Consider the following 25,020-nt stretch of genomic DNA (forward strand, 5'->3'; position numbering starts at 1 on the left):
TTTGGGTTTAGTCATTTTCATTGAGCTCTTTTATTGACTGCATCCCACTCATAGCTCATACTCATTCAAACTGAGAAACTGAATATTCTCAGTCACATACCTATAGGTCAGCAGTATTTTGTTTGTTTGTTTGTTTGTTTGAGACAGGGTTTCTCTGTATAGCCCTGGCTGTCCTGGAACTCATCCTGTAGACCAGGCTGGCCTCGAACTCAGAAATCCACCTGCCTCTGCCTCCCAAGTGCTGGGATTAAAGGTGTGCACCACCACTGCTGGGCAGGTCAGCAGTTCTTAACGTGTGGGTTGCAACCCCTTTGAAGGGCCAAATGACCCTTTCACAGGGGTCACATAAGGCCATCAAAACCCAGATATTTATATTATGATTCATAGCAGTAGCAAAATTACAGCTATAAAGTAGCAACAAAAATAACTTTGTGCATCTATGGGCATACTACCCTGAATGTGCCTGATCTTGTCTGATCTCGGAAACTAAGCAGGGTCAGGCCTGGTTAGTACTTGGATGGGAGACCACCTGGGAATACCTGGTGGCTTAAAAAAAATTTTTTTTGTGGTTGGGGGTCACCAGAACACGAGGAACTGTATTAAATGGTCACATTATTAGGAAAGTTGAGAACCACTGCTCTAGGTAATTTTGAACATATTTCTTTAAGTGATTAATATCCATTCATTTTCATTATCAGAAATATCAACATTACTTTCTGATTTGGTTTTCTTTACTTTCATACCCAAATAGCAACATATACTATTAATATTTTTGAGGATAGAAGTTTTGACCTAGTATAACTTCATGTTGACTGAGAGAAACTGTCATTATGATTATTACCATCTCATATGGATACAAGACTCTTTGGAGAAGTTGGTCTGTACCTTAAAGAAGTCAAGATGCTAGTGAACACCCTTTAAACTTTGTTCAAGCATTTAGCAATTTACATGAATTGTGTATTCTTTTATTATTTCGGTTGTGAAACTCAGTTTGAAAAGAATTACCTTTTTAGTAAACCACATTTAAAAGTAGTTAGCCCGGGAGTGGTAGAGTATACTTTTAAGCCCAGCATTTGGGAGACAGAGGCAGGGGGATTTCTAAGTTCAAGACCAGCTGGTCTACCTAGTAAGTACCAGGCTAGCCAGTATTACATTTAAGACCCTGTCAATCATCATCATCACCATCACCATCACCATCACCACCACCACCACCACCACCACCACCACCACCACCACCACCACCACATCACCACCATCATCATCATCAAAAGAATTTACCCTTAATGGTTTCTTAAAATAACATCCTATTGTTAACCATTAAACAGGTATACAAATGCCTGTCACGCGACACAGAAAAGCAACTCATACACACTTAGGTTATATTCCACTGAGTTCAATTCACCTACTTGTTTTTTGGCAAGACTAGCCACATAATTTGCAAGCCCCCCCCCCCCCAGCATGACTAAAATGCAGAGCCTATATACAGGGAGCAGGCACTGGGTCCTCCTGTTGCAAATGCACAGACTGCATGTTTATTAAGCCAGACAACCTTACAGGTTATATATATTAGTCACAACCTAGCAGCCTAAATACTGGCTTTAAAAACTACTTGGTATATTTAATTTTCTGAACAAAGTACGCTTGCTGGTTAAATTGGATGAAGTTGAGACCTGCTGTAAATGATTAACCAAAACCTCTTACACAGTTCAACGTTTATTGAGGGAAGAGGGGAGAAAAATGGACATTGATAAGAGTTACTGTGTCCTCCCTTAAAAGCTCCAACTCAAGCGAAGATTTGGAATGAGGGTCTAAATTTGAAATTTCTGCTCAGGTTTCTAAACAACTGCAGAATTACACACAAGCCCTTTCCACAGGTTTACTAGGGGAGGCCGGCCGGTGTACTAGAACCTCATTCTCTTGCTGCCTTCTGGAAGCATCTGAAGCACGCTATAGAGATCTAGAGGGCCAGGGTCATAATAAATCCACTTTTGGCTCACCCTGACACACCATGCAAACAGAAACCCCGCGAAAAGGCTCTCGGGAAAGGCCTTGTAGGGGAGGGGCGGGGTCCTGGGAGCTCTGGGACTCCCTAGGGGCGTATCTGTAGGTCAGGACTGCTGGGAGAGTGCGTGCCCCGGGGGCGGTGTCTCAGAATGGAGCCGCCCAGGAGGGCGGGCTTGAGGGCGGAGCCGTGAGAAAGGGCCAGAGTGAGAGGCCAAAGGACGGGGCGGGCCCAAAGGGAGGAGCCTCCACGTGGGACCCGCCCTGGAGGCCGGGGCGGGGCGGGGCATATGGTGTGGGCGGGGCCTGGGCGGGGCTCGAGGCGGAAACCCAGCCTTCTCTCCTGGCGCGTTCTGAGGGGCCCCTCTCCGAGGAAAGGTGGGTCGCGAGTCCCAGGCTTTCTCCACTACCAGGTCTGGGGCGGCTCGGCTGTGCGCGAACGCCTAGACCTGCGGTGGTGATGCCATCGGGGAATGGTGACGCTCTGTCTCTGCACCCTTCCCGCCGCGGCAGGGCAGGCCTCGTCCCGCCGGGCCTGCTAATCGCTTTAACTTCGGGGAGCTGGAAACAATGTGTGACCTGGGGCGCCAGGCTCGCTGGGATGCTCGGGTTGGTGAAGTGCCCGCTGGCGCGGTATTTCGCAGAGTTCTCCGGCGCGGAACCCGGGGAACGCTTTCCCTCCCGGAACCCAGCCTGGGCTGCAGGCGACGCCACTAGGGCCCTGAGGCGTCGTCGGCAGCGCGCGCGGGGCCGTCCCCAGTGATAACAGTACAGGTGTTAGCTACCCTCAGTAGGTCATTTGTGGTTGAGTCTTCTGAAAGATGGCATTTATGTTTTTGAAAATCAATAAAATTCACTATTTTTTTATGTAGGCCATATTAGGCCTAAAGGTGAGCTACCTATAGGCATTCTTTACGAAGTTGAAGGAACGAAACCCCAGGCTTCTATAACGGTATTGTTTGTAATGGGACATACTAGTAAGAAAGTAGACTAAGGTTTTAATTAAGTCTTAGCTATATATAATTGCTATGATGATACTGGAATTTTGTTTTGTTTTTGAGACATTGTAGTTCTGACTGTCCTGGAACTCACCTTGTCGACCAAGCTGCCCTCGAACTTAGAGATCCACCTGGTTCTAGGATTTCGGGCACGTGCAAGGAAGCTTTGAAAGTTCACTTTTGAGACATTTCAAATGAAAGATAGGCTGTACAGGCAAGAATCTGGAAGAGAAAGGTTGGCTTGAAAACGAACGACCTAAGTTTAATTTTAAATGTGTTGGTTTTACTATAGCGATAGAAGTACATAGCAATTTTGGCACTAATGCTTAAAAATTTGAATATAAAAAGACAGATTTAGATTTTTCAGCCCAGAAGATGTGGTTGAAACTTAGGGACTGTGAGTTAGGGGGAAAGTATGTGAAGAGAACTGGGAGAGGGGCATGGGGTGGAGGATGGGGGGATAGGCGTGAAATAGAGTTCTTGGCAAGGAGAGAGAGGCTTCGAGTAAAGACACGGTGGTCAGTACTGTGAATTTGTGTCCTCCCCAATCAGCAGCATGTGTCTGTTCATTGTGAATCAGCAAATGTATGTTTTCATTGTCAAAGTTTTGTGACTAAACCCGACCTAAGCAGCCTTGTGGCAACTGTATCCTGAGAAAGTTCATTCTTGTGTGAGCATGCCAGAATGAGGTTAGAATGCTTTGAGGATGAACATGTACAATGTATAGAATATGGTAGGCAGTTCTAACACAATGGCAGTTACTGGTGTGTCTACATACAAAGGAGGTGTAGCAAAATAGAATGTCAGTAAAAGAATGCTTTTTGTAACGAGAGCTTACAGGTCTAAAGCAAGTCAGTAAGTAAATTTTATCATGAGTCAGGGAATGTAAGCGACCCGGAAGCCTTAGGATATGTTTGTAGATTTCACAAACAAGCTATAATAAATTTATTTTAAAATATCTTATTCAATAATAAATCAACCGTAGCACACTTTAACCTTTGAATGTATAAGCTCTGTAGTTTTTAGAACTATTTAATTTAACATTCATTGTACAGTGATGCAAACTATTTTTTTTTAATTTTACCAGCTTTTTTCTGTTTTTAATTTTCACAAACTTTCTATTGATAAAATCCATTTGATATTTGGTCTCCTGTTTTTAAAGTGCTTACAGAGTTCGTTGAGCTTTGCAAATGGTTCTGTGAAATCTGTTACTAGGTGTTGTCTCTCCTCTCCAGCTAGTGTGTCCTGGCTTACAGGGATTTTCAGCTTTACTATACTCTTACAGGATCACTGTCATAAATGTAGGATAGCCTTGACTAAACCCTCCCTGTGCTGCCTGACTGTGTTAACGTAGACCAGACTTGTCATGTTCAGGTGACACGTATCCGTGTGACAGATAAGCAATTATTTGCAATAATATATGAAACATTAAAAGCTAATATTTTATATGTTACAAGTGAAGCTATCTATGAACAGAGGGTACTTTACCACTGTATAACTATCCTAATCCTATGGAATTGGCTCATCTGGAATATCTTTTTTTCTTAACAAAAGAGAAAAGAAAACAGAATGTTCCATGATCTTCTAGGTGGCAGGACCACAAAGCAGCTAAGATCTCTGATATCAGCCTACCAAAGTTCAAATCACAGTTCTCTAATGTAAAACTAAGTATCCAGATTAAGCGGCAGGACTGAAATTACTCTTTAATTGTGCAAAAACATTTCCAAAATTTACATTTCAAACTAGAGTTACACTTTTTTGTTTGTTTTGTTTTGTTTTGTTTGTTTGTTTTTGTCGAGACAGGGTTTCTCTGTATAACCCTGGCTGTCCTGGAACTCACTTTGCAGACCAGGCTGGTCTCAAACTCAGAAATCTGCCTGCCTCTGCCTCCCAAGTGCTAGGATTAAAGGTATGCGCCACCACTGCCTAGCCCAGAGTTACACTTCTAAGAGTAGCCTAGAATAGCATCCAGTCAGCATCCAGTGAGTGATATCACTGATAAGACCACCAATGTGGTAACACGTCTTCCTGGTGTCTGTTACTTTATTTTATGTTTTATATTGTATAGAAAGTGCTTCAAGAAGTGGGAAAGAAATCTTTCCATGTCAGATATACATCAGACTCAGTTCAGTTCTTCTCTACATAATGAATATTTATGATAAAAAAATGAATTCCCAGTTTTTTCCATGCATTTTCTATTGAAAGATAATATATTTATATGCATTTAAATTTATCTTCATATGAGAATCAAACAGATTGATTTCAGAAAAAATGAATTAATTACCAGGCTTCAAAAGTTTCTGACAAGCTATTCCTTAGTTCACAGCTAACTGGCTCACGTTTGCCTGTTGATTTGTTTGAAAGGAGAAATGTTGATCAAACAAAAATCTCCTGTCACTTTCTTGCAAAAACTCATAGATGTGCATATACAAATGCCTATGGTGCTGTAAGTGTTCAGTAATTTTCTACATTAATCAGGAACCTAGGATGTGTTCTGAAAGAATGTGAGGCAGTCCATAACAATAGCAGCAGCAGACCTCACAATACTGACCTTTTCTAGAGTCAAGCAAGCGCCAAGTGCCGGTGGCATACTTATGAGTGTGAAAACTGTCGTGTTTAGATAATTGATCTGAGAACAGTTTTGTTTTAAGAGTTTCAGAAACTAAAATGCCTTTAATAGGTCGGGCATGTGATGGCATGTGCCTTTAATCTCAGCACTTTAATCCCAGTTTCAAGCCAGCCCAGTCTGTAAACCGAGTACGGGAACATTTAGGGCTATGCAGAGAAACCCTGACCTGAGGGGGGCAAGCCTTTAATTAATGGGATTCCTCTTCATCCCAGGAGAAGAATGGCACTAAAACAGATTTCCAGCAACAGATGCTTTGGCGGGCTCCAGAAAGTTTTTGAGCATAGCAGGTAAGATATCTCTCATTCAGTTTTTATTATCTGCTTTGTTGTAGTATTAAACAAGACCTTCGCTTATAAACCTGCTTTCTCTCCCCGACCCACACTGTCTATCTGACAGTGCCACCAAACTTAACTGTTTCTGGACTGGGTGCTGGGAGATAAAGGAGAGCCTATAGACGGTCTTTGAGTTTGGGTTTGATAGTCTTCTAAAATTTTCTGGAAAACCATCTGTGTTGTTATTGAAAATTCAGACAACAGCTTCCTTGTGAATCTCTAATATAATAAAGAAACCTAGACTTGATTAAATTGGCAGCATAGACAGGCGTCTTTGCCTCTACCATCTCCTGAATCTGACTAATATGTCATTATGTAAATGCATTAAATACTCACACGCACACAAATGTGTTAAATACACAACCCACACATGCATTCAACATGCACACATTCTTCAACATGTGCATGTCCTCCAAGGAGATAAAGAAGCAGAGGACAGGAGCTGAGGACAATATTTTAGATGCACACAGTCAGTCAGTCACATGCTATCTAACTTATTAGCAAAACCTAGAAAACTAAATTCTAAACTGAAAAGTAACATATTTATATAAATTCCTAAGACATACTGACAACACTGGAAAGATAAAAATGGAGCTGAGGGAGGACCAAGATGAGTAGTTAAAAGTTTATTTTGAAAATCCGAGAGCTTTCAGGTGGTCTCAACATTCTGTATAGTGAGACGGCTGCTTTCCCAGCCCTGGCCAAAGACTGGAGGTTTACTAGCCATCAAACGTAGATATCTTGTATTGGGGATTCCAGACACCACGGGTGAAAGACGAAACAGTGCAAGGACATACAAGAAGAATGGATACTGAAGTTTTCCCAGTGGCTTCCAACACTCTCTGGATTAGGCTGTTCTTCTTGGGAATTTGACCACTTCAGCAGAGCAGAACTGGTGCCGTGATGAAGACCTTCTAATAAAATCGTCTGGCTAGTCCCCATTCAGCAGGGAACTGATTAACAGACTCACCAGGCACACTGTTGCAAACCATACATGTAGTGTTTCACTGTGAAATATTAGTAGGTGACTAAAGAGCCTCTCGATTTGAATAAGGCCCCCATTTGAATGATGCATGCTTAGGGAGAGGGCATAAAGGGAAAGGCACTGGGGCAATAGACTACAGAACATAGCTTCAGATGTCACAAGCAAGTGACAATTACTGACCTCAATCCCTAGTGGTCAGAACTATTAAAAATAAGAACAAAGTACCCAGAAATCAAAATTTCATAACAGAGATGATAAAGCTCAATTGAATTTTCTAGAAAGTAGTATAAGGTAAAAGGAGTAAATAAGAAAATTAGACCAGTCAGAGAAATCCAACAACTGTGTTAAAGAGTTTGAAAAATCAAGTTGTGTTGCCGCAAAGAATAAATAATTGTAGAGCTGGCAAGATGGCTCAGTGGGTAAAGGCCTTTGCCATCGATGCTCATGACCTGAGTTCTTTGATTTCCACGTCTTACTCACTGTTCTGTTGCTGTGAGGAGACACCAAGACCCAGGCAACTCTTAGATGAGAAAGCATTTAATTGGGAGCTTGCTCAGACTTTGGAAAGTTTAGTTCATTATCATCATGGTGGGGAGCATGGCAGCAGGCAGACATGGTGCTGGAGAGGTAGCCAAGAGCTCTGTCCTTATCCATAGACATGGGCCTTTGAAACCTCAAAGCTCACACCCCAATGAAACATTTTCTTGACCAGATCACACCTTTTAATCCTTTCAAATAATGCCATTCCCCTGTGACTAAACTTCCAAATCTATGAGTCAGTGGGGCCGTTCATAATTCCAGCCACCACACCCTAGGACCAGGTGGTAGAAAGGAAGAAAGGACTCCCACAAGCTACCTACCTTGAGTCCTACACATATATTATGGTGTGTACACAGTGCACACTAACACAGTAGATCTATAAGTAAATGGATGAGGGGTGATTCTAGAATTCTTAAATGTGGTCAGATTGAAAAGGTTATCAAGCACCATGGGTGAGTGCAGTAACAGTGCTCTGTAGTATCAGATCATTGGGAACAAAGGAAATTTCTAAACATTTGGAGGGGAAATGGATTGAGGTTGTGTTGTTGTTTTGTTTTTTGTTTTTCTGAAAATAAGGCTAGTTCATGAGCCATACCAGAATCAAAGACATGGTGGTGGTGCCTTAAATTCTGAAGGATGAGCCTGTGTCTGGCCACAAATCACGTGGATAGAATGAAAACATTTTTCATATATTTCCCTTGTGTTCTTTTCTGGAAGCAGCTAGGCATCACGCTTCCCTAGAGGGAGGGACTTGACTGAGAGCTGAAGACCAGGGATCCGAGACAGTTCTAGTTGCAGGCAAAGTAGCTCTGATAGAACACTGGTGAAGGCAGAGGAAGGATGCGGAGCACTTCAGTGCCCAGAAGTGAGCACAGTACTGAACAGACATGTTTTTGGAGTCCATTTTTTATAGGTGTTGCTTTAGTGTTCCATATCTCCTAGAAATAACGACTTTTAATAGAAGTGCTACACTGAGAATTACATTTAACATTTGGAATGTATGCAGCTTCGAAGCAGAGGGTCAGGCTGGGGAATAGCTCAGTACACTAAACTGGCTTCATTCTTTTTTTTAAGGAGCTAAGTATTAAACCTTAAATGTTGGTACTTCCTTAGAATGTTAAATCACATCTTAAAAAAGAACCTTTACTGTATATTCTTCCTTTTTATAAAATGCTAAATTATTAATTTTGGTCCTGATTAATAAAGAGCATTAATATTTTCTGTGATATTGCAGTGTTGAGCTGAAATGTAAAATGAAATTTGCTGTCTACCTACCACCCCAGGCTGAGAGTGGAAAGTGTCCTGCACTTTACTGGCTCTCTGGTAAGTATTTTGTATTTAATTTCATAAAGAAGTTCTACCGTACCTTTTTATTGTGACCTACTTATATACTTTTTGAGTTGTTTATTGGAAACCTGGGGTGTGGCTGGAGAGACAGCTCAGTGGCTAAGAGCATGTGCTTGAGTCTTCTAGTAGAAGACTCAAGTTTGGCTTCTGGAATCCACATCAGGCAGCTTACAACTTGCTGTAGCTGCAGATCCAGGGATCTAACACCATCTGCTAGCTTCTGAGGGTACAGCTAACTGTACCCAAGCACACATATGTACACATAATTAAAAATAATAAAATAAATAGTGTTACATTTTAAAAGGCTATCATACTCCATTTTGTAACTTTATCTTGAGAATAACTTCAGACTTAGAGAATTACATTTTTATTTCCTTTTCAATTAGACCAGGTAACTTAGCTGATAAAGGTTTGGAAATCTTATACATAATTTGTACTTGCCTAAGCATTTCTTGAGTTTTCAAAGACCTTAGCAGTCAAACAGAATAGTCTTAGATGGAATCGGAACACAAAGATTCATGCATTAGAAAGTACAGACAAGTAACTTCCTAGATGTGTCTGAATCGTGAACTCCATAGCACTTCCCTGCAGCAGTAAGGAGTCCAGAGAACACGGCGCTTCTTAACCACAGGTGATGTTTCTAATCAGACTGTAGAACAGATGGGGAGAGCCAGGATGCTCAAGAGTAGTTCTGAGTTCCCGTGTTTACTTCTCTTTCGTAAAATAGGAGCACATCTTTATCAGACGCAAATGTAAGGAGAGAGTTATAGCAGCTGTCATATGCTATTTTCCTTCTACAGAATTATTTCTTATGTTAACAAATCCTACCCAGGTGTCTATCAAGGAGATTCCTCCTAGTGCCAATATGGAAAAGAAAATAAAGTTTAACAACAACAACAACAAAGAGCATTTCTGTCTTAGTTTCTTTCTTTCACTATGATAAAACAGAATGACTACAGGCAACTCATAGAAAGAAGAATTTATTTGGGCTTCCAGAGAGGCTGAGAATCCATTATGCCAGGGAAGCATGGCGGTCAGCAGCATGGCCCAGTGGCAGAAGCAGGAGTCTGTGAGGTCACACCCTCAACTGAAAGCACGAAGCAGAGAAATCAAACTGGAAGAGAGTGGGTCTATACTCTCAAGCCTCTCCCCAGTAATATAACTCTTCTAGTATGTAGCTCTTAAACCTCCCCAGACATGGGGGCTCTCTGCACACACCATGGCAAGCATAGTGTTGATCCAGGGGAAGCAAGAAAGAAATTCAGTTCAACGTGACCCTGTAGCCAGTGTTGGTTCTAATTTCCAGAGTCTGACTTTGAGTAGTTTATTTGAGACATCTTAAACCACAGCACAGTGTGGTGGAAAAGCTTCCTGGTGATAATTACCTCAATCCTTGTGTGCACAACAAAGCTTGAGGCATGACTGCATTGGAACTGTTCGTAAAGTATGTGTGACATCTTCCTTAAAGATGGGTTCTATAGCTTGACTACATCTGACATCTTCCATAAATTCAGGTTGTATAATTTGACTGAGAAAAACAAGCTTATGATAAGGGTCTGGGGGGAGATGTGGTGTGGTCTCAGCTACACATAGTGACAAGGTCACCAGGGTATTAACCAAGTCTGCTCTCAGCCTTCTGGGTGGAAAACAGGTTAACATCTCGCCCATTGAGGGGACAGTCCTGTGTTTAGTGTTCCTGGTCCCCATTAGTTATCTGTGAGCACAAAGACCTCCATGCCTCCCATACCCAAACAGTGCCATCACCTGGGGACTAAGTGTTCAAATGCTTGAGCCTATTGCCAGGGTCGGGGGAGGGGTATTCCTCATTCAAGCCACCATACATTTTGATTTTCTTAAAAGTGTGTTAGACATGCCAGCAGCAGTAGCAATAAAATTAGATGCTTGATTAGAAAACATGCTAACTGTAAAGATAAGATAGAAATCATTTAATTCATATGAGTCTGGCTCAGAGAAGCTTGTCCAAGGTCATGTATAGTTTTCAGGGTTAGTCCAGACCCATGCTTTTTCTGCTTATTTGTAGTGAGCTAGTAAAGTCTTATCCTTTGCTTAGAGATGCAGATCAGAATTGAAATCTAACAATGAATACCATCTGGGTGTTGTGAGAATAAATACAGTTTCTGTTTGTTTACATCAGATGACAGGATAGTTGCATTAGTAAGATGCTGAAAATAGATCTCGGAAATGAAGTCCTGATTTCTCAGATCCTCACTATGTCCAACGTACCATTCAAAGGACATTACATGTAGTCATATATGGTCTGCTGATAAGAAGCAGTCAGTTCTGTCTCTGGTTTTCAAATGAACAGGTGGAGGTGCAGTAAGGATCTTGTCTGAAGGCAATTCTGTAGGTGCTGAGAGCATTCAGCTGTGAACTTTAATGTTACTGGTTATGAGTAGTCTTAACCTCTAGTCTGTTGTAGGCTAATAACTATAAATATTTTATAGTTAGTTTGTAGCATATTCACTTCAGTAAGTTGCATTGTTGCTAATATTCAGATATTTATCAATAACTTCTGGAAAATTAGGTTCACCTCAAGTATCATTGCTAGTTCACTTTTGCCCACTCTCACATCAATGTTAGGTAGTTAATAACTCTGAGCTAGCTGATTTTCTGTATAATAGAAAATTAAAGCTTGTAGAATACTCACAGTGTAACTTAACATAACAACCTTTTCTCATCTTTAGGTTTAACTTGCACAGAGCAAAATTTCATATCAAAGTCTGGCTATCAGCAAGCTGCCTCAGAACACGGCCTCGTGGTCATTGCTCCCGATACCAGCCCCCGTAAGTATCCTTGATTGAAATGCTTTATAAACCGCTAAATCCTTACATCTGTTTTATAAGTAGAGTAGTACCCATAATACAATTCCTCGCAAGTTTCTGCTGTTATCTTTTGGCCATTCAAGCAGCATCAGGACTGGGAGTAGAGTGGGGAAACAAGATGAAATCACTCCAGAGAGCATTAGGAGACATTATCACCTCAGGATAGTGATCTTTAGCATTGCTGTCTGTCCCCTCAGGGTCCTAGTGGTGAAGAGAATTAAGGAAGTGTTGGCAGTCGGGGAGACTTGCAGGGAAAGCACCAGCACACAGTCATGGGAAGTGAAGAGCACAGGAGCCACTTGTAACAGAGGAAGGACGAGGGGAAGTTAAGCCAGAGTAGCTTACCTTGGCCCCTGGATTCTCTGGATGGAAGGCCATTCCCTCTTACCTTGTTGGCCAGCACAAGTGGCATGTCCCATTCAAGGTTAAAGGACACAGAAAGTTGAATCCCATTATGTATCTCAGAAAGTAAAAGGAAATTCAGTGTTTTGTGAACGTTCCGTTGTGTATGGGCTCACATATTCAGCTGACAGCATGTGCAGTGAGGTTATTTCACTATGTAGCCTAGGCTGATAGACTGACTAATGAGTCCCCTGTCTTAGCCTCCCAAGTGCTGGCATTATAGGTGGGTGCCCCTATATCCAACTAAAGCCAGCATACCAAACATGGGGACTTACTGTGGAGAAGGGGAAGCCTAACCTCTTCCTTACCAGGTGGCTGCAACATCAAAGGAGAAGATGACAGCTGGGACTTCGGCACTGGTGCTGGGTTTTACGTGAATGCCACTGAAGATCCTTGGAAAGCTAACTACAGAATGTACTCTTACGTAACAGAGGAGGTAATCGAGTTTGTCTTGTAATAATTAACTGATGGCCACTGAAAGTTTGGTTTTACATATAAAACCCTTCCAAACCTGAGAATTTTAAAATAGGACTGGCACTGGAAACACAATTTTAATTTAGGGAAAGTTCCAAGATTTCCTAATATTTTAGTTCCTGCAATTTAGGTTAACAGTAAGTTCAATTCAAGGATTTTTATAATTGTATTCAGATCTGTGACACCTCCCAGGTTATCTCTGAACATTGCACCCAAAACAGGCCTTCATGTCCTGGAGCTGGTTCAGTCAGGTAACTTAGGTAGCAAGAAGGACTTGATTAGAAAGGGAAAATGGCAGAGCATCACTTCTTTTAATAATATTTATATTCAGCTTATACACTTCCTGGAGTTAATCACATATATCATAAAAACTGAGAAACAATTAAAATATAATCATATATAGTTTGTGGTGACTTGTTTGTTGTTTTGGTGATGGTGTCAAACTCAGGATCTTATGCATACTGGGCAAGAACTTTACCATTAAGGCACATGCCAGTACCTAGTCACCCATCATTTTTACACCCTACACAGCAATGATGTTTTGGTAGGGCTTTTACATTTTATTGATTTGTGTTTTTATATTGACTATATTGGTGTTTTTTTTCCTGCTAGCACATGTTCATTGTATATTATACTAGGTTTCAGCAGTTTCATACGAGCAGTGCCACACACACAACGTCTTAATGTCTCTCTTCCCTCACTGCTAGTTATTCCTCTGTCAGGCATATGGCCACATGCATGCTGGGATAGCTCTGAGTGCAGCCCAGCATAGAACAGTAAACTTAACTTAAAACGTGTTTGGTCTGTGCGTGCCTTTATTCTTTGTCCCATTCTTAAGTGTGGACTCTGTAGATGACATCATGTTGCATTTGGATGTTCTACTTGCTTCTTTCATGCCATATACACATAAGTGATTTTATGTATCTGTATAAAATCTAGGATTCACAATGAGAGAAAACACAAGTTATTCATCTAACTTAATTTACTTAACATGTTATTCAGTAATCCAGTGTGATCTGTTTTCTTGAAAATGAGAGAATTTCATTCTTCATGGCTGAATTCAGTTCCATACAAATGCACCACATATTTGTTACCTGTTCTTCTGTTGATGGGCATCTAGGTTGATTCTAAGATTTAGATATTGTGAACAGTGGTGCAGGAGACATTGGTGTGCAAGTTTCTCTGCTGTATTGACTACTGTGTGGGTCCCAGGATCAGACTCAGGCTGTCAGGCTTAGAGGCGAGTGCCTTTACCCTCTCACCAGTTCTGAGCACGTTTCAATTGAAAAGTGTAATCAGTTCCTGCCATTTCATTGTTTCTTGTTTGTTTATCCACTGCTATGCCATGGCTTATTTTTTACCATAGCCTCGTGATTGCATATATTTCTCTTTAGTACATCATATTCCTTCATGTATCCTCTGTAATGTTGGTGATTACAAATAGGAACTGTATACTCACAAAGCTCAGATGGTATGCACTATTAGATCTCAAAAAACCATCTGCACACAAATTTTTCAGTGACATATGAGTAACCACTGTCTGCCTGAGTGGTCTTTTTTTTTAGTCTTCACCTTTATAGTTATACTTTTGAAATACTGATTGTGCCGCTATTACACAGCACTTTGGAAACATCTGACTTACCTCTTCTGAGCTCTTTTATCATGTTATTATTCTAGCTTCCACAACTCATAAATGCCAATTTTCCAGTGGACCCACAGAGGATGTCTATTTTTGGTCACTCCATGGGAGGCCACGGAGCTCTGATTTGTGCTTTGAAAAATCCTGGAAAATACAAAGTAAGATAACACTAGCTTCATTGGTAAAACACTTGTGGGGATAATAGGGAAATTCAAAGATTAAACTTTGAAGTGGCCTTAGAATTGGGAATTAAACATTTCCATGGCTGGGGGTTTCAGGAGGTTGGCAGAAGCGTTAAACTTGACCACATGACGCATGCTATAAGATTAGAAGCATAAGAATTCCATCAGAATGGTTCTTGCTGGCCTAATAGAAGTACGAGGACTATACTTTTGAACATAGTTTTTCCTCATGATTGTTAGTCTTGATTAGATAATTAGAATTATTATGTGACACTATTTGTATTTCATGTATGTGATTTTTTTTTCACAAGAAACATATTTGTAATGCTGAGTTTGATTGCCTATAGTGGAGAACACTCACATTTTAATAATTTTATGTCGTAGTGCTCTGAATGAGAGTTGAAATGCAGCCTAGTTAAAAAATACCTCTCAGCATCCCTCCGTCCCCCAGCACACACTTTCTTTCTCAGCATCCCTCCATCCCCCAGCACACACTTTCTTTCTCAGCATCCCTCCGTCCCCCAGCACACACTTTCTTTAAGGCTTTGTAGATTTTTTTTTTCTTTAAATGAGCCAAGATTGAAAACCTACAACTGAAACCCTAAATTCAGCAACTGAAATGAAGTGTGCTTAAAGAGGATGTGTGTTTTAAAACCCAGGCTGTTGAGCATCTTAGATCAGTTTCCTGTTTCCTTTCCTTTGCAAGGATGGCAATCATTTTGGGCATGCTGCTGGGATGCACAGATGCTGCTCAGAGCAGTTCCATAACACAATACTGAAACATAATTGTTCAGTTTTCCAGTTTTCATACAGTGAGTCAGTGAGTTTATGGTCTAAAGTAGAAAAGTGAACTTAGGGGTTTTTTTGTATTTTAAAAATAGGAATAACATTGTGAATTATATACGGTGAGAATTCTAAAGCTAAGAGATGCCCTATTGGCCCATTGAGAACCAACGTTTTCAGAACAGAAAGCTGTGTTGGAAATGGCAGCATGGTGAGGCAGACCTTGCTTAAGAGAAATGCCTCATTCAGTGACAGGTTCACTAAGGAAGGCATCAGTGTATAGATCATCACAGCTTAAAGAGTAGAAACTCTGAACACAGATTTTTGATTAAGGCATAATTGGATTAAACAGTTTGGTCTGTGAAGTTTTGAAATAGATTATACAAAGCTGTAGTATGAAGAGGCCACAGTTACAGGGTTTTTGTGTTAAGTCAGATGTAGCAAGTTGCAAACATCCTTATTTGATTTAGCAAAATATAACTTATTTTTAAATTTCCTTTTGTCTCTGAAGTCTGTGTCAGCATTTGCTCCAATTTGCAACCCTGTGCTCTGTCCTTGGGGCAAAAAAGCTTTTAATGGCTATTTGGGACCAGACGAAAGTAAATGGAAGGTAGGTGATGGACCACTGCTTCTGTGCTCATTCTTAAGTTTATATACACACACACACACACACACACACACATTGTAATTGTATATGTTGACTATTGTATAGTTACTCCTCTATGCTCATGGGTTCTACATCTGTAGATTAAAAGAAACTTAGGTTTTAGTTACTCTTGTCATTAACATGTTCAGACCTTTTCCCATCGTCTTTGTTCTCTGCTACCTCACCTCACCACCAGCAGGAACCAGGATAATCTAAAGGTGATTTGAAGTACTCAGGAGGATGTGTGCTATAGGCAAGCATCACTGTTTTATATGTTGCTTAAGCAGTGCAGGCATTGAGATCATTGAGGGCTCCAGAACCAATCCTCAGACACACAGGGACAGCTGTATAATAGTCACCTTGGTTTGTAGTGGTTCCATATTATGGAAGTTTCCTGAAACGACTTTCTCTGCTGGTGATGGCTTTTACATTTCTAAGTTACCATTACTTCTAAATTTAAAAAAATAAATAAATTGGATGTCTGACTTAGAATAAAAATTAAAATAATTTTTAGTTTAATTTTGGATCTAGTACAGTCTATCTTGGAAAATATCGCTCTGGATACTTTTAAGTTTTCAATGTTTCTTAATTTTACAGGCATATGATGCGACCTGTCTCGTAAAGTCCTATTCGGGTTCCCAGATTGACATCTTAATTGATCAAGGAAAAGATGACGAGTTTCTTTCAAATGGGCAGTTACTCCCTGATAACTTCATAGCTGCCTGCACAGAAAAGAAAATCCCTGTGGTTTTTAGGCTACAAGAGGCAAGTATTAGGAAACCGTAGCTTGATCTAAACAGCAACACTTTTAAAAAGCAAGGTTATATACAACTCTCTTAACTTTATTGTAGATACTTTAAAATATAGGGTAATCTGGCAGTAAGAGTTTTTAATTCCATTAATGTACCTGAAGTGAAGTTTGTGAGACCTAAGGCCAAATTTGATTTAAATAAGAAAGCTTTTGACAGTGAGAAATGGGAGCGGTTTTGTTCATCATCAGGCTGCACAGAACAGGAAGCTCAAGGCCTGAGTGAGTGGCGCCTTGTCTCCCCATTGCTGGGTGCTTTCCTTAGATCACCACTGCTACCCTGCAGCATGGTGTCCTTAGGTTCATGTGCACACCGTGGCCTCAGACTGAACAGTCTAGTCTCACAGTCTTCTTGCTTACTTTGCCAGTAGTCCTAGCACGTAAAAGGGAATCGCGGCTGGCTTGCAGACTTTCTTAACTGTCCACAGTTTACCTTCTTGTACTGCTCTCGTTTTAGAAATTTTAATTTTGTTTTTTTAAAACTATTCATAAGGTTCAGAACATATTATAAACAAAATGTCCATTTCAAGGTGAAAAATGAACACTGAAAACTGTATGTGATCATGATTTATAAAAACTTACTTGTTCAAGCTTCAAGTAATGAATGCGTCAGACATGTCTTCCTAAAGTCTAAGCATGGTGAGGCTGACCTGGCCAGCATGCTGTGGTCCTCTGCAGTTCACACTGTGTGTTCATACCATTAGCTCATCTGCAGTCTTCATTCGAGCAAATAAGGTCATTCCTTTCCTGCATCTCTGCTTTAGAGATGCGCCATTCTCAGAGAGTACCTGTAAATGTCTTACCTGCCATCATGTTGTGTGGTAGAACCAGGACTGTTAAACAGGGCCACGACCACAACTTTTGTCCTATCATCGTTCTAGCCTTGTCTAGGCAGTGTGCTGAAGGGATGAGTCAGAGCTCGCCCAAGGGGGAGCTGGGCATAGCACGCTCCCTCTGTAGCTTCTACGGGATTCATAACTCCATGTCTACTAGGGTAGTTTGATCATGTGCAATACATAAAAATACATGTGTGTGTATATATATATATGCATGTACACAAATATCTTTCCCCATATATTAGGTCTGTGTATGTGTATATATTCCATTCTTAAGTAATAGCATTTTTTAAGGCTTATTTCAACATTTCCCATCACAGTTGCATTTGGTTCAATAGTCAACCTGGGAACCCCAATTCCAGTTTGGTCATAAGTTTGGCACTGTGTTTAACTGCATCACCTATATCTGTAAGCTGCAGTCATACTGTGTTCAGATGACCGTAACTGCATCACCTGAGCGGTAAGCTGCAGTCATATTGTGTTCAGATGACCGTAACTGCATCACCTATATCTGTAAGCTGCAGTCATATTTTGTATGACCGTAACTGCATCACCTGAGCGGTAAGCTGCAGTCATACTGTGTTCAGATGACCATAACTGCATCACCTGAGCAGTAAGCTGCAGTCATACTGTGTTCAAATGACCGTAACTGCATCACCTATAGCAATAAGCTGCAGTCATACTGTGTTCAAATGACCGTAACTGCATCACCTGAGCAGTAAGCTGCAGTCATACTGTGTTCAGATGACCGTAACTGCATTAGCATGCTGGGTGCTTTGTGTGCTTCCCCTGAGGCTGGGCCAGGAAATTCTGATTTTTCTGTAGACAAAGCTCTGCCCCAGGAAAGTCTGAAAATATCTGGAGTTTGTTAAACAACAGCCTACAGTTAGAACGTGGATGGCGTTGTTAGTGAGGAAAAAACATAATCAATGTGTTAGTTTCTAAAATGCCTGCCCGCACCCCAAGCAATGAGGAAATGAGTTTGGCTCTCTTGGGGGGAGCCAAGACAGAATAGTAAATTCTTGTACAAGCATAGGAACTTATTAAAATCACCAATCACAGTCTTGAAGTGAGGCACAGTGTGTTGGTTCATTTTCCTCTCAGCAAAGGCAGGAAGAATCATTGAGCAGTGTGAAGCAGACTTCATTGGTGTGCTGTAATTGGATCTGCGGAGTAGACACTGCTGAGTGGTGGCTGCAGAGACCACTCGCAGATGGCGGCTCAGCTTCTTGATCCTAGAGCCCCTTGGGCCTAAGAAGTGTCTGTTGGTTAGGTTTTGTGGTTTGGTTCCCTTGATGTGATTTTTGCTTTTCTTTTTTTTTTATTTTAACCACTGGCTTAATCATTTCATTTTAAGTAAAACTATTTTCTTTATGAAATAGTTTTGAAAACATTAAGCTAAAAAAAGCAGGCTTTATGACTGCAGCCCGACATGCTTCACCCGCCTTCACTGCATATCTGCCATGTCGGACCTGCTCAGCTCATGTTTGTGTTTTGTCGGTTGTCAAAAAAGATTGCTCGACGGGAAATGATTAGCTCATGAGGATATTTATTTATTTCATAGAGGTTTAATCTGGGGCTCTGTGGCATCTAAATTGGATTTTTAAAAAGCGCTATGTAGCAGAACTCGGACACTGCGTAGAGACTCTGATTCTGAAAACATAGGGCACCAGCTGTCCTGTTTTTAGTTACCGAAGTTACAAAATGATGAGGAACGTCTGTGGCCTAATACTGAGGAAACATCCAGAAACAGCATTTCCTTCTTGGAGAAGAGAACAGGAAAGGCTAGGCCCCCTTCGGGCATTTTTGAAGATTCTGGGACTGTTTGGATCTTGGCCCATCTTTCTATCTCTGTGTGTAAGGCCATTACCTAGCACTTAGACTCTGACTGTTAATAAGCAAATGAAGGTCTTTGAACGGTTGTCTTCATTAACAGTCAACCTGAGCTTTTCCAGTTGGATCTAGGGAATATGTAGGAAAGCACTGCCTTTTGGTGTAGGTCATGCATGGTGTAGTGGAGCAATGCTTCCTTTCTGAGAGCTCACTGAGGGCTGTAAGAGAGTGTGTGCATTCCCACAGTCAGCCTTTCCTACTGAGCAGCTTCCCATTTAGTGTTTTCAGGAAAGGGGAAAAGGCGTTTAAGTGTCGCTAAATACAGGTGATTGCACAAGCTGCTTAGCAAACCAAACTCACTATTAGTTTAAGAATGTAGCAAAAAGAACTCAGTTAATAGGGCTGATAACTAGAACCCGAACCCTGTCATGGATGGCACACTTAGCTCCAGTTGTCTACCTTCAGCAGAACACCAGTAGCTCAGTGTTCTCTTGCCTTTTGTTGGTACTTTAAAACTCCTTCTTGTAGATTTAAAATTCTGTGGCAGGTAGCAGCCATAACTAACCAGTGAGAGGTAGAAACCAAGTAATTCCAGGGTGTGGTCTTGACTGTGTAGACCCTCCAGTCTGACGCTCTTCCACACTTGACGACAAGATATTATTAGGAGGTTACTGGGTGTCATCTACACTGAAGTGATTTCCTGTTGAATCCAGGGTGGATTGTATCTCCATCCACTCTAACAGTGGCTTTTGTTGCTGGGGTAGACTCAGCTCAAACTCAGCTGCTTGGCACATCACATTTTCCTTCTGCTTGCCCATTAAGGGCTTTATGAATTATTCCTTTTGTCTCAAATAAAGATAGGATGTGGGTAGGAGACTTTTTTTCCTTTCTGTCTCTGTCTCTCTTTCTCTCTTCCTCTCTCTCTGCCTCTCTCTCTCTCTCTCTCTCTCTCTCTCTCTCTCTCTCTCTGGAGTAGGGCACTGCATGTGTACTTGTGCATGTAAAGGCCAACAGTGACTTCAGTTGTCACTCCTCAGATACTGTCACTATTTTTTTAAAAAAGATAGAATCTCTCACTATCCTAGAAAGCCAGTTAAACTACTAAGGCTGGCCAGCAAGCTCCAAGGACTCACTGCCTCACACTAGAATTACAGTGCATCCACTACAGCCCTGGCTTGTTTTCACCCCCTTGTGGTTCTAAGGATTGAACGCAGGTCCTCATGATTGCAAAGCCACCCAAGCCATCTTCCCAGACTAGAGATAGAATCCCTAACTTTGATGTGTGATGGCTATGATTGACTTCTTAATCAGCGTTTAAAGCCTTTAAGGCCTTTCTCCATATTGTTTGTGTGTGCTTCCTTTCCCTTTTAATAGTTGCTATTATTTTTATGTCAAGAGTGCTGCCTCTAAGAATTAACCTGTCTAGCCCATGTTTCTAACCTAATTGTGTTTCTTGTCAGTGTTGCCACGTCTCCTTTGCACATTTAATTAGTGGATCATTGCCTCTGTTTGCACATTAATAGCAACCTTTAGAAACTAGGATATACAGAGTGCTTGATTTCCCTTCATATTTTTGCTGCTTTTTAAATTAAGTACAAAGATGATAACTTTGATTTTGATTAAACCATACTTAAAATACTTGGACTGTGTACACATACATTAGATGATAGGAGAGGTCAAGAGAATCAGAAGAGAGACGGAATTTCTGAATGGTGGATCAGTGTCTCATTTTGTCTTCTAGGGTTATGATCATAGCTACTACTTCATTGCAACCTTCATCACCGACCACATCAGGCATCATGCAAAGTACCTGAATGCATGAAAAGCTTCAGGCAAGAGAATCTCATCAGGATGCTGACAGTTGGAATCAACAAGATTGCTGACTGAAAGATTTTGGATTTCCTCTCAGATCATGCTCCTGCAGCTGAATTGCTTTTCTGAATAAATATATCAAGCTTTCTGGTTTAAATACTTATTTTGCCACTATTCACATAGGAGTTTAATGCTCGATAGTTTTTCTGAGTCGTTTGGAAATCCCTGTTAAATAGCCTCAAGTCATAGACTGTGAGTACAGGTCTCTTGGTCGTGTATGTCGAGGACTTGAAGGGAATTTAGCACAGTTTTTCATCCCTTCAGACATTAGTTCTTCTTATTGCTTACCTTTCTCCTGTCTATCAAGGATCTGATTTCTAGAAGGCATTTGGTAGCCAGTCGTCAAGAGGACAGGGAATTGGGCACAGCCGTCTGTGGCAGACTTCCTCAGCTCCAGTCCAGTGTTTTCTTCCCTGTTGAGCTGAATGCATTTGTAAATATTGTTTGGGGGTTTGTTGAGTCTCTCAAGATTATGTAAGACGACCCATTCTGAAAATAACTTAAGGAGATAAACTGTAAGCTACTATAAACAAACACTTAGTTACATGGAAAAGTTTAACTTGGTGAGCTCACAGAGAAAAGTCACTGGTCTCTGTAAATACACACTCCACTCCCTGAAGAGCTTAATAGATAAGCTTTTTGAAACATGATAAGAAGCCTGGTTGCCTTGGGTTCTTCTGTTAACACAAAGGTTGCATCCTATTTTGCCTTTTCTTGTGCTTTAGGGTAAAACACCATGACCAAAAGCAACATGAGGAGAAAAGGGTTTACTTCTCTGACACTTCATAGTCGGTTACCGAGGGAAGTCAGGGCCGGAATTAGACAGGTGAGCACTCCTTATTGGTTTATCTCTGTGGCTTGCTTAGCCTGCTTTCTTAGAGTACCCAGGACTACATGCCCAGGGGCAGCACTGCCATAGTGGGCTAGATCCTAAAATATCAATCAAGAAAAGACTTGCTTAACAGGACAGTCTAATTCTATAGCTATAAATAATAGCCCAAGTTCTTTGTCATAGCAGTTTTAGGATTTTTTTTTTTACCTGAGCACAAATGACATTTATTTTTCCAAAGCATCTGAGATAAAGACGGCAATGTGAATGATACCATTTATAACAATATGCACCTTTTGCACACTTAGGTCAAAATTCTGTTCTCACAGATTAAAACCCCTTAATTGTACTTAGCACAATTAATATGTACTTTGTGTTAAAGAGCATGAATTCTGACTCCACATTCTATTTATATGAAAATTTTACCAGGCCCCAGATTTCACTAGAGCTAAGTGGGAAACCTTGTGAATAAAGATGAATATATAATGAGATATTCTGCATTAATAATGAACACAGCAGAGTCGGAACTGGAGCAGAGGGTAAGAAGACTGACCATTCACATCAAAAAGCCACCAAGACATACACAAAATTAAGATATTTTACCCACACGTGTTATTCTTCAAGGAAGTTTAACATTGAAAGTACACTGAGTGGTTAGTCTACAGATATCACACATAATACTACTGCCTGAAGAACTAAAAATCCTGACGTTACTGCAAAGGACTTTTATCTTGGGTTAAATTTCAAGAGGCAACTTCACTCGTTGATTCTGTCATACATCTCCAAACCCTCAGAGGTGGCGGTGACATGTTAGGCTGCAAAGTGGAGCTTGAGTCACATCACTGGTTTTGAAGATGCAAATGAGCTTAAATTTTTTCATAAAATTTTACAATTAAATAAACATGTCTAAACTGCAATATATAGTGTCTACAATCTAGGGGTTTTTTTGGGTATTTATTTATTTATGTGTATGAGTGCTTTGGCTTTATGCACACATTTGCACCACATGTGTCTCTGGTGCCTGCTGAGGTCAGAAGAGGGCACTGGATCCCCTACAACTGGAGCTAAGGAGGGTCGTGAGCCACTAGGCTGGTGCTGGGATCAAACCCACCCCCTCTGCAAGAGCAAGGCTCTTCAGTGCTGAGTCACCACTGCAGCCTGATAAAGTATATCTTTATCTTAGGACATCTGTAAGTAGAGGCACTCAGGTGTAACACATAGGAAAGGTTTTTTTTTTTTTACATTTTATTTATTTTGGTAGTTGGGGTGAACATGCATGCCACAGCCCATGTGTGGAGGATATGTTTTGGGAGTGGGGTCAATTCTAACTAATCTGTAGGTTCCAGGGACTAAATGTAAATTTCACAGCATGAATGACTTTTGCCCAAGACTGAGTCCTGGACAAGATTTTAGAGAGTTTATAGACATATTCAACTAACACAAACTGTTTTGAGTATTAGTCTGAGGGAGTGCAGATGCCTTTCTGTCCAAGGCAAGTTCATATTTAGGTACAGAGGGGATACACCCTATGGAATAGACTATGTTGCCTGGAGTACTTCTAAAATCCAAAGCTCATTAGAATGCAAAGTGTAATGTCTGTCTTTCCCTCTGTCTGTCTGCCCCTCCCTCCCCCCCCCCCCCCCCCCCCCCAGTTCCATACCCTGGGGATGCTCTAGGTTTTATGTCTTCTGTTTTCAGTCACCAGAAGAAAAGAATAGTGATCCTGAGTTGTTCGAGTTCATATTGCCCTGTTGTAATGGGCCTGGGCCTTCTGGTCACATTGCTCCATGGTGGGAAACAGGGATGTGTGTGTAGGGGGACATGTTTTATGTGGGCTGTGCATGTGTGGTTTGCTGTGTGTGCACACATATGGAGACCAACAGTCAACCTCACTGTCATTCCTCAGGAGCTTTCTACTTTGTTTTCTTGTGCCAGGGTTTCTCATTAGCCTAAGGCTCACCAATTAGGCCAGAGACTGCAGTTGCTCAAAGCACTGGCCTTCTATGATGCACAGGACAGCTCTGATCAGATGGGGTGGGAGTAAAGATGCAGCAATGTCAAATCACACCGCTGCTATGGGTTGTGCTAGCCCAGGCAGATGCAGATCTTGAGCAGCGGTCCTGCGATCCTTACTCAGGACAGTCGACTTAAGACTTTCTGCCTCCACCTGTATATCTTCTTGCTTCTGAGATGAGATCTCAAAAGCCACTAGGTAAGAACTTTAGATCCTGCTACTCCCCTGTCTGGGAGTTCGGAGATTACATGTGTGCACCATCACACCCAGTTTTGTATGTAGTACAGGAGAGAAGCCAGGGCTTCCTGTGTGCTAGGTAAGCACTTTGTCAGCAGAAACCCATAGCCTTCCCCTGGATCCTCACAGCAGCCACTCTCTCACTAAAGGAAGGGTGGATGTGTAGGGAGAACACTGGCCCAAACCCAGCAGAGCTGTCATCCAGACTTCAGTTGCTGAGGAAGCTGAGGTGAGAGGAACCAGTCAGTCCTGTGACTTTTACAATTAGGGCCAAGAAACTAAGACATCTTTGAGATGCCTCCGGGGCCATGATCCAAGGGAAGCCACACCTCCAACCTCAACTTGGCAAGTTTTCTTTTGCTTTTTGTGGAACAAGTTTAAATTGTAGTTTAGGGAGAAAAACGTATCATTCTAAAGGGAGGGAGGGAGGGTATGGATGTACATAACCCTCTACCCCATGCCATTTTATCCTAAACCTAGTAGCCATTCAAAGACCTCCTAGGACTACAGTCAGCACTGAACCTTATTTTTCATATATGTGATGAATTTTAATTTATACATCATTCAGTAATATTCTAATAGTAACTAATGAAATAGAAGTTACAATAGAGCTTGCACATATATAAATAGTATATAGATAGTTGTATTCATATGTATTCACAATATACAATTGCTGTGATCTATTTCAGCACTCTGGGTGTGTGTGTGTGTGTGTATGTGTGTGTGTGTGTGTGTGTGTATGTGTGAGATGAATCAACATTAGCATCAGACTGATAAGTCAATCCAAAGG

The 25,020-nt window shown here is 41.2% G+C and overlaps 1 protein-coding gene and 1 pseudogene across 1 annotated transcript; both read left to right on the plus strand.

Moving 5' to 3' along the window:
* Window positions 1-436: 436 nt before the first annotated feature.
* Window positions 437-555, plus strand: LOC116085472 (annotated as a pseudogene).
* A 1,712-nt stretch (window positions 556-2,267) lies between these two features.
* Window positions 2,268-22,896, plus strand: Esd (esterase D). The gene is made up of 9 exons (XM_031361861.1): window positions 2,268-2,379; window positions 5,841-5,915; window positions 8,720-8,808; window positions 11,538-11,636; window positions 12,389-12,513; window positions 14,229-14,348; window positions 15,667-15,765; window positions 16,399-16,566; window positions 21,020-22,896. Exons 2-9 carry the CDS (start codon window positions 5,848-5,850, stop codon window positions 21,098-21,100), a joined length of 849 nt encoding a protein of 282 aa, XP_031217721.1. The 5' UTR covers window positions 2,268-2,379; window positions 5,841-5,847; the 3' UTR covers window positions 21,101-22,896.
* The last annotated feature ends 2,124 nt before the right edge of the window (window positions 22,897-25,020 follow it).

Source organism: Mastomys coucha, unplaced genomic scaffold, assembly GCF_008632895.1.
Source record: "Mastomys coucha isolate ucsf_1 unplaced genomic scaffold, UCSF_Mcou_1 pScaffold9, whole genome shotgun sequence".
In the NCBI taxonomy this organism is placed as follows: Eukaryota; Metazoa; Chordata; class Mammalia; order Rodentia; family Muridae; genus Mastomys; species Mastomys coucha.